The following is a 10,223-nucleotide window of genomic DNA, read 5'->3' as shown; positions in this document are numbered from 1 at the left end:
ATACACACACACACACACACACACACATGGGTTCTTGTGCGGTTGACCTTCTCATATATTTGAAAAGAATAGTATTTCTCCATATTTATCGAAAAATGGATATTCGAAAAGAATAGTATTTCTCCATATTTATTGAAGAATGATTTTTGAAAAGAATAATTATTTTTCATATAGATTGAAAAATTGATTTCGAAAAGAATATTATTTAAAAAAAGTTATGGAATAATCCTATTTTGAGAAAATTACTATTTAAAATTATGTTTTAAAGAGATTATTAAAAATGCTTTAGAGCTAAACTATAATCTAATTTTTCAAAAATACAGAAGTATATACATGCAAATATATATATATATATATTCACATATGTGGGAATCTTAAATGTCATAAACTATGCGTAAAAATTATTTTTACAAAGTGAAATTAATCTTACAAGTTTTATGCTGAATTTGTGTGTTTCTTTGTGGGTCGTTCTCCCCTTCTCCATTTTATTGCGAGTACTTCTTTCATGAAATTTGGAGTATGAGAGCAAATATTCATCGCTTAGTTCGAACAATGGAGTTTTAGATAACTTAAAGGTTGTTGTTAGAAATGTGTTATTTTTAATTAAGTTGAATTTTAGCCTGTGCATTTTGATATAGTTAAATATTTACACCTGGCGGTAAGATCTCATTTCCTATTGGTTAGAAGATTATGCTTCCGCAATTGAAAGTGATTTATTGTAAAAAAAAAAAAAAGGAAATAGCGAAATTTTGGATAAGGAAAACTGTGGTGTTACACGAGGTGCGCAAGGAAGGAAAGTGACTGGATCATCGAGGGATAGATGAACGAATTTTTTGTAGGGATGGGCGAAAAGTCAAAGGATTTTGGTCCAAGTTAGACCGAGCATTTTCACTTTCATTAAAATTTTCAAAACACCCTATTTCTATTATTATAAATAGAGAGAGAGAGAGAGAGAGAGTGAGAGGGGGGGGGGGGGAGCAAAATACCAAATAGATCTTATCAGATCAGACAAAATCAAGCCCTGAATGAGGGGCTCCGATTGCTCCACACATTGATGACCAGTAGGTGGGAAGTCGTTTATCTCACGACGGGTGCGGTGAAGTTGCAATGAACTGATCCTCTTCTTCCCTAGGTGCGTAATAGTCTAAAGTTCGGTGTTAGGTGACTGGGAAATCATAGTGCGATCCATCTCTACCAAGGCTGTAAGGTTAGCAATCGAGTCCAGATATGTCTTTTGAGATCTCTAAATTGCCACTTGCACCTTTGGATGTGACTCTTTCCGTGTTCTCGACCCCCTAGTGATTAGCGAGGGTAGTAGGAGCAGTGACATAGGGCTCATAGTCAACCAGCCATCCGGGAAAGCCTTCCTCCTCGGGCACAAAAGTAGGATCTTGGGCTAAAAGCACCGCATAAATTTCCTTCTGCATATCCTGTGCACCCGAGTGGTAGTCCTTCTTTCCGGAATTAACCAGGTACTGTTTCCTTGTTGGCGTGCCTAGCCACTCCATGGCTAACTCCTGCAAATGTTGGTGAGCCTCTACCATAACATCATCCCGGAAAATAGCCAACCCCTTGTATTCGTCCAAGGCCGCTTGGCGAGAAGTAGCCACCTCCAGCATCAACCGCTCAGCATTCTTCCGCTCTGTCTCCAAGGTAGATTTCAATTGGGCAATCTGAAGGTTCAGGTCCTCTAGCGTCAACCGCTCAGCATTCCTGCGTTCCGCCTCTAAGGTAAATTTCAATTCGTTGATATGACAGTTCAGGACCTCCATTTGCTTGGCAGGGTAGGAGGGGCCCCACTGGATGGCTTCAGCGCTGGCCAAGGGAAGCTTGAGTTTTTGGCAAAGCTCAGCCTGGGCCTGGGCCATAAGAGACCACAACGAAAAGAAATCAAGATTAAAAGACTAGGAAATGGACTCCAACAGTTTGTCGGCAATATCATCCTCTATAGCGCACTAGTCTCAAGGGAAGTGTACCTGAGGGACTCCGGTCACTCCACCGTCCGATGGCCTAGTGGATGAAACAAAGTCGGTTGCCCCACGGTGGGTGTGATTAAGTTGCAAGGCGCTTGATTGATCTTCTTCTTCCTTTAGGTCCGTAACAGTTTGACGTTTGGTGTCGGGCACCGGGGGAACCGGAGCACGACCCATCGCTGCCAAAGATGTAAGGTTAGCAGTCGAGTCCAAATATGCAAGGTCCATCAGGATCTCTGAGTTGTCGCCATTGCCTTCTGAAGTGACTCTTTTAGTGTCTTTAACCCCCTGGTGATTAGTGTGGGTAGTAGGTACGGTGACTCGGGGCTCATTGTCAGCCAACCATCTGGGAAATCCTTTCTCCTCGGGCACAAAAGTACTATCTCGGGCTAGAAGCACTGCATAAATTCTCTTCTGCATATCCTGTGCACCTAAGTGGTAGTCCTTATTTCTGGAGTCGACCAGGAACTGTTTCCCAACTGGCGTGCCCAGCCACTCCATAGCCAACTCCTGTAGATGACGGTGAGCCTCTGCCATAACATCCTCCCGAAAAACGACCGACCCCTTGTACTCGTCTAAAGCCTCTCGGCGGGAAGCCTCCACCTCTAACATCAGTCGCTCCACATTCTTCCGCTCCGCCTCCAAGGTAGATTCTAGTTTGACAACCTGAATGCGAAGCGCGACTTGAGCCATGAGGGACTGCAACGAAAAGAAATCAATATTAGAAGACTGAGACAAAAGAAGAATTACCTTGAGAAAAGGTACTGTGGTAGGATTGGACTCCAACGGCTTGTCGGCAGGAGTCTCCTCCATAGCGTGCTGGTACTAGGGGAAGAGTACATTCTCCACCTAGTCAAAGACTAGGAACTTCCCCTTGATGATGGCCTCCTCGGACCTGACCTCTAAACCCAACTTGATCTTCTTGGAGGCGGAGGCATCAAATGACTCAAACGGGCGTTTAGAGAAAGCAGTCTAGTGACGCGGTCGACGTCCCTCTTCTTTTCAAATTTCGTTGGGACAGTAATTGGCGATTCCCTAATGGCCAGGGGAACGTTAGGCTGAGGCGATGGGGCAACCTGGGTAGTGTTGGAGGCGGATAAATCATTGCCCTTATCTACGACGTAGCCCCAACTCTTGAAGCGAGCTTAGAGAAAGGCCTAACGATCAACCATTTCAATCGGCTAGGCTAAGAGACTAGTAATTGGAGTAGTCGGGTGATCGAGGTGGTCAGCTGAAGCGTCCCTAGTCGACTCGTTATGCTTTTGAAAGAGGACTCGACATCGTTGTTTGAAAATGAAATATGAAGTTAGAATCAGAGTAAAGGAAAATTGAATAAGAAAAAAGGGTTGATTCAACCTGTGGTGGCAACCCTTCTGGTAAGAAGTTGGCCAAGTCAATGGCCTTCAGTTGCGACCAATGGCTCGCCGGGACATGCTCGAGCTCAAGGAGGAAGGTGACTGATGCTGATATTTCTTAGTCGCTAGCGGGTTTATTAGTTAGACGAAAGAAAGAAAGAAATCCACAAAGCTAGCAAAAAGTCAAAAGGCTCATGGAGCCAGACTAGTCGGATGAAAAAGAAATGAAAAAGAATTCCTGCCTACTCGGGTGACCAAAAAGAGCTGGAGGAAAAAAAGGCATGGACTGCGGGAAGCCGAGTGCCTCGCACACAATTAAAAAGCAGGAGATGAAAGGAGTTGGTGGAGTTGGGGACCAGTTCACTTAGTAAAACCCCAAAATAATAGAAGAAAGAAGTGAGGAATGGATGTAGAGAGGCTCGGAACCTATTTCAAATGAATCAGTAATAGATCCCAATGTAACTATTGGGAGGAGGGTTGGAAATTGAGTGATCCTCGACGGCGAGAATGGTGGTGGAAGGCTCCATGAGCGACTTCATCAGATTGAGGTTGACGGTAGTGAGAAGTGGAGGTCGGGGTGGGGTTATCAGTAATCTCAATATGACTGGAGGAGTTTGTTGGAAGGTTAAACATCGAAATGAAAGGAAAGAAATGGTAACAAACCTAGAAGAAAATACAAGAAGTAGACTTTGAGATGACTAAGAATGATGACAAAGGGTTGACAGTGGGTTAGCAGAGTTTTGACGGGGCAACGTCGATGAACAACTTTGACGGTAAAATTTTGGCAAGGGAAAATGAGTGGTGAAAGAGGTGGGTATTTATAATAAATGAGGGGTGAGGAGATGCTGACACGTGACGGAGATCAAAGGCATTGGCAAGTGAAGCGAAGGGTGAAGTCGATCAATCGGACTTCCTTAGAAAGAGGGGATTTATGCTCGTCGTGAAGTCGATCAATCGAGGCTAGATGGCCATTCCTTTAACTCGTACTAATGAGAATTTAAATAAAAAAGGAGTCGATAGACGGTTTGGAGTTTGAAAGTCGACCAGATGCTTGAAAAAGGAATCGGTGCATGGTCAACCATGCCTCCTTGAAGAAGGAGTCGATAGACAGTTTGTAGTTTGAAGGCTGACCAGAGGCTTGAAAGAGGAGTCAGCACTCGGTCAAGCGTGCCTCCTTGAAAAAAGGAGTCTATAGACAATTTGACGTTTGAAGATCGACCAAAGTCGACGTTCGATCAACCGCATTTCCTTAAAAAAGGAGTCGATATATTATTTGAAGTTTGAAGGTCAACTAGAGGCCTTAAAAAAGAGTCAATGCTCGATCAATCACACCTCCTTGAAAAATGAATTCTTGAGGGTTTTGGAATTTCAGGTCTGAGGGCTGAACCTAAAGAGGATGGGAGGTGTGATAACTAGGTGATTAAGTGAGGGACTAGGAAAGCTGGGAGAGAGGCGAAAGGAAGGAATCGGGGTGCACATGGGAGGAGGAATTAAGCGGATGACGGGGAAAGTTAGAGGAATTTAGCAAAGGGGCAAATGGAGGAGTTGGGTTGATGGGTGGATGACAAGGGCAATCAAGCAGCTTGATAAATGAGTGGAGGTGTTAAGCGACTAAACGGATGAGTAGGGGAGTCGTGCGGGTAACCGAATGAGTAGTGGAATCAGGCAGCTAGATGGATGAGTGGGGGAGTTAGGTGGCCAGATCAACGAATAGAACAGTCAGGCAAATGGATTAATGAGTAGGTGAGCTAGGCGGATGGAAGGATGAGTATGCTAATCAAACGGATAAACGGACGAGTAGAGGAGTCAAACGAAGGATTGAGTGAAGGAATTAGGTGGATAACCAGGTGAGACAATCAAGTAGATGGTTGAGAGAAGTCGTTCAGTTGGAGACCAGGTCGATTAGGGGCAGAGGTCGGCATGACATTGAACTTGTTATTCATAAAAGATTGGTCCATCTTCCAGCGCGTGAAAGGAAACTACCAAATATGTAAAGAAATAGATTGGAGAACATCCCATAACAACTAGGAAAGATATTTTATCATTTATTATTGATTTGCTTACCTAGTTTAGATCGGTTTCATGCCTTCCAAAGGCTCAATCTTCATGTATAAATACATTGGTAGTGCTCTGAACAAGGGTTAAGCTCTCTTATCACACACAAGGCAATAAAATATTTTTTGGCAGCATTCCAATCGGTTTTTTGATTATGTTGGCTCGCCAACTGACTACCCACTTAGTCATAAAATCAACTGGGATAATTGAATATTTGCGCCAAACTAAAACTTGCTCATCTTACCATCAAAAGCAAACAAGGACAACTAGTTTCATCCGGACAATAAACAAAAATTGTGAATAATGTTTCATACTAACAACCACATTAAGGACATCATAAGCGAAGGTAACTTTACCTGAATATTGAATCCATCTTTAGCACTGGTTTCTATAAACATGACACCGAACTCCCGAGCCTTGGCATCACCTTCTTCTATTGAAACTTGCCTGTTTAAATAGCATAATCATCATAGAATATTTTTGATCAATCTGTATCTTTTCTTTCAAAACAATTTCTTTGTTCTTTTAGATCAATTTTTCTAAAGGAAGCAAGTAATATCATGCTATCAAATATCAATAAAAGGGAGAAAGCATGAGAACAGAAAAAAAAAAAAAAAAAGAGGTTCTAGAAAATTGGAGTTAATATTAGAAAATTAAAGAATGTTATACTTTCACAGATTTACACTTAATATGCAAGGTGCATTTGTGCTTTTCAATGTTTAGACATAAATTGCAAGAAAAATTTCAAAAGCACTAAAACAATGGGCACCAATCATATAAATAATTGGATATATGAAACTTTCAGTTAGGAAATCATGGCAAAATTCAAAGAAGAGAACATAGTTGATGAAAATCAAAGAAACCTCAATTTACTGATGTACAAACAGTTCATCAACTTCAATAAAAATGCAAAAGAAGAAAAAATCTATTTCATCATTTAGCAATACACTTGTGAAAGATGGAATTAAAAGGGAAACCACTTACCTTTTATCAACAAGATCAATTTTGTTCCCAACAAGAACAATAATGACATCACTGCCTCTTTCATTGCGTACTTGCTCAATCCATTTTGAAGTGTTCAAAAATGATTCACGGTCTGCAAATGTGATAGTTTGGCTATTAACTATGGTTTGTCACATTTGATGGGTAAAATTGTACAAAGAGATAGATATGTCAATCAAAAGAAAACATTGCATTAGTTAAAATTTTCTAAATTTTGTCCTAAAAAGAATTGATTAGGTAAAAAACAAAGAAAAATAAAGAAATCTCTCGTATGGTCACTTCAATTAGTAACTCACTTGCAACATCATATACTATCACTGCAATAGAAGAATCTCTTATGTAACTAGGGATAAGACTTCTAAACCTCTCTTGACCACCAGTATCCCTGTATGGAGTTGGAAATGAAATTGTAATAAGACTATGGAGTAATATTTAATTATATTTATGTTTCAAGGTACACCACCAATCTCTTAATGATCAATCAGTATGAACTTTCATTTATATGTTCTCTTCAGTCCACTCATTATATATGTATGACTATGTTCAGCAGGAAAGCATAATATAAGGTAAAATTGTAAATCTTGAGCATGCTAAAAGGCTTGGCACGAACCCAAAAATAAAAATAAAACTAAAACTAAAACCATACAGACACCCCAACACAAAGAGTATGTAGACTACTAAAATACTTGCACGTCTGTTGATATTTAATTTAGCTTTTAAAATGTGTCCTATGAAATCAACATATGCACTGACTCAGTTATGTTGCCTGTTAAGAATAAGTGATAACCCTACCACAATTGCAAGCGAACTGTTTGATCTTTAAGGTACATTGTCTTTGAAAAAAAATCAATTCCAATCGTAGCCTGCATGTTGTAACGAAAATGTAAGAGCTTCAAAATCGTGACAAATGTAAGTTTGAACGCGTGATTTTGCAATGAGTCTTCATGGGTTTAAGATAACACAACCCACCATCTTTATACTTTTTTTTTTAGGAGTTATTGCCATTTTTGGCACTTAGCTATTATCTTATTCTCACATTTGATCCCAACTATTAATCTTTGCCACATTTCGTGCATTTTTCTTGCCGTATTTGGTCTTACAAACCAATGTTTGGTAACCACCAACTGTAAATGTTAATTTTTCTATTACCAAACAACTTCAAAGGCACACCGTCCTTTCAAATCTAAATACACACTTCTGTCACTAATTTTTTTTTTTAAATAAAAACCCCCAAAATTGAAGGAAATGTAGAAAACCGAACCCTTTTCTCTTGCCACTTTACACCCAAAATCACAAGAAGCTTCACATTTCGGGCAATTTTTAAAGTTTTAGTAATAGTAGTGTATATTGAGATTTGAAAGGACAAGTTTGTCCTTGAAACTTTTCCAAACAAGAATAAAATAAACTTTTCTAGTCAAGCAGGGTTGAAAAGTATTTGGTCGATAGGACCAAATGTGACAAGAAAAGCATACTTGTCTACCAAATTTGATAAGATTAATAGTTTTGGATAAAATATGGGAAGAAGATTATAGTCAATGGGCCAAAAGTAACAATACCCGGGTTTTTTTGGCAATTTATGCTTCTATGGTTGTACAAAGAGTAATTCAATTTCAAACACTCGAATTCTTTCTTAACCATATATGAGCAGTGGCGGAGGCAGATGAAATATTGTCCACGGGAGACGTTATAGTCACAAATATTATTGAATATAGATGAAAAGTAAAACACATTAAAACTTTATAAAAAAATATTCCATAACAAATATGAAACATAATCAAATATGGAGCATACGAGAAAATAAGATACCTTCATCCCACGACAAAAAAGTATACGAGAATCTGTCCATACACATGACCTACCTTCATCCCACGACAAGCCGGATCGGAGAATTGTTTATAACGGCGAATTTGAGAAGAAAGCATTTTAATGCGAGCATTGAAAGAAATCTATCTAGATCATACCTCATAGGTAGTATTGAATCTGTGGTACAAGAAGCGAGTGTTAATGCTGCTTTTGCCGACCGATTGATCACCGACTATCACCAGCTTGTACTTGGCCGGAGGCGATTCCACCGCCATTGCGTTGTGTTTCGGTTAAAATCTCTGCTTTTCTAACTTTTCTTCTCAGCGTTTGGAGGGCGATCAGATCTGGATCGGTGGAATACGAGAGAGAAGCACTAAGAAGGAATTGAAGGGAGCGAAGAATGCGCAGGCTGCCTTGGAATTACTTTCCGTCGTCACATTACAATGACTAGCATGCCCTTTTTCGTTCCTTGGATCGTTGCTTTATCAAGATCAGAGAACTGAGAGAAGGGGGATAATTTTGGTACCATCCAATTGCTACAGATTAGTTAGTTACGGAGAAATGAGGACTAAACTTTTTAATTAATATTATATGCACGTAAATTTATATATTTCATGCATGAGATTAATTTGTTACGGTAAGAGGGATTATGTGCGACTATCAAAGTATTTAGCTTTATGGGTTTCAATTTTGATCAAGTGTTGGGGTTAGCTTGACGACTGAGTTTTGGTCTAATATTATGTTTTGTTGTGTTGAAATAGATAATATAGGCATGTAGAGCATGAAAGTGCTTCGTTACTAACTATTGGGGGATCTCGCATGCACGGAGAAAACAATAGGGACCCCGTAGTTGAGATTGAATATTTATTAGTGATATTCGTGAGTTGATTAGGAGAGACTGCATTATTACAGTACATATTCATCGAGACAAACTTTCATGCTAACTAGATGAAATACATGCAATAGGGGAACAATTTGGGTTGCGAGTTATAAAAAATTCACCAAATAAAGTTAAACCGCTCTTATTGTATGTTTGGTTCGCGGAATAGGCCTGCAATGTAATAGCATTCCCAGTAATAGGCATATTCCTTTGTTTGGTTACAACTCCTATTCCTAGGAACAGTGTACCTGAGAATCCAAGAATGAGAATCCGAGAATGAGCTATTCCCCTTGCAAGGGGAATAGAAACTCCTAGGCCTCCTTAGGTATTAGGCTATTCCTAAGTTCTCATGAATAGCCTAAAGTTGCTATTTCCAATTTTACCCATGGCGTTTTGGGAAAAGATCTTCTTTTTCCCAAAATGACCCTGTATATTATTATTTATATAAAAAAAATTTGTAACTAAGAGCAATTAAGCCTCCTTAAATGATGGAACTTTTGGCTCTTTAAGGAATCATCATCCCGTTGTTAATTTTAAAATAGAAGCAACAATTCTCTTATATAGAGAAGCTCAAATGAGTTCCCCTTCTTGAGTTACCAATGTGGGATCAAAAACTCCCATTTGTGTGTTTTTTTAAAAATAATTATTTTATATATAATTTGTTTTTTTTATTATTATTCCTTTTTCTTATTATTGTTATTAATATTATTATTAGTTTTATTTTATTATTACATAATAATAATAATAATAATATTATTATTATTAATAACATGATGATGATGATGATGATGATGATGATGATGATGATTATGATTATTATTATTATTATTATTATTATTATTATTATTATTACTACTACATATTTTATAAGGGTATTTATGTATTTTAAAACATATTTCATTTCTATTCCTTAAACCAACCAAACACTGTAATATAATTCCTAAAGTCTAATCCTTCCGCGAACCAAACAATAGAATACAATTTCTATTCTATTCCTTGCCTATTCCATTTCTTATGGAATAGCATTTCTATTACCTCAAAATTCATTCCGTGAACCAAACGTGCTGTTAGTAGCTGATGATAGTGTAGAAGTAGCTAGATCATGCTTTGTTTAATTATTATTTGTTTTTGTTCTTTTCTTTATCCTACTATATG

General features: G+C 38.6%; 1 protein-coding gene across 2 annotated transcripts; it reads right to left on the bottom strand.

Annotated features, from left to right (window-relative positions):
* Positions 1 to 501: 501 nt before the first annotated feature.
* LOC116014034 lies at positions 502 to 8,839 on the bottom strand. 2 transcript variants are annotated; one of them, XM_031254019.1, is made up of 7 exons: positions 8,347 to 8,839; positions 7,178 to 7,248; positions 6,682 to 6,770; positions 6,368 to 6,479; positions 5,740 to 5,830; positions 1,977 to 2,672; positions 502 to 1,859 (listed from the first exon to the last, which is right to left on the bottom strand). In XM_031254019.1, the coding sequence occupies exons 1-7, from the start codon at positions 8,461 to 8,463 to the stop codon at positions 1,296 to 1,298; spliced, it is 1,740 nt and encodes a 579-aa protein (XP_031109879.1). In that variant the 5' UTR covers positions 8,464 to 8,839; the 3' UTR covers positions 502 to 1,295. The 2 variants fall into 2 exon arrangements, with proteins under 2 accessions (XP_031109879.1, XP_031109880.1); XM_031254020.1 differs by lacking the exon at positions 6,682 to 6,770 and having other exon boundaries at positions 8,347 to 8,478.
* Between the last annotated feature and the right edge of the window lie 1,384 nt (positions 8,840 to 10,223).

Source organism: Ipomoea triloba, chromosome 3 (assembly GCF_003576645.1).
Source record: "Ipomoea triloba cultivar NCNSP0323 chromosome 3, ASM357664v1".
NCBI classification, from domain to species: Eukaryota; Viridiplantae; Streptophyta; class Magnoliopsida; order Solanales; family Convolvulaceae; genus Ipomoea; species Ipomoea triloba.
The sequence above is the reverse complement of the archived record's forward strand: the minus strand, read 5'-3'. Positions and strand labels throughout refer to the sequence as shown.

Excerpts from the sequence above, each read along its gene's own strand:
- LOC116014034 (XM_031254019.1), bottom strand. The coding sequence starts at position 8,463 with ATGGCGGTGGAATCGCCTCCGGCCAAGTACAAGCTGGTGATAGTCGGT. Across the intron at positions 6,480-6,681 it reads GATAGTATATGATGTTGCAA|ACCGTGAATCATTTTTGAAC; the intron begins GTGAGTTACTAA and ends TCACATTTGCAG. Across the intron at positions 1,860-1,976 it reads GAGTGACCGGAGTCCCTCAG|GCCCAGGCTGAGCTTTGCCA; the intron begins GTACACTTCCCT and ends CTTATGGCCCAG.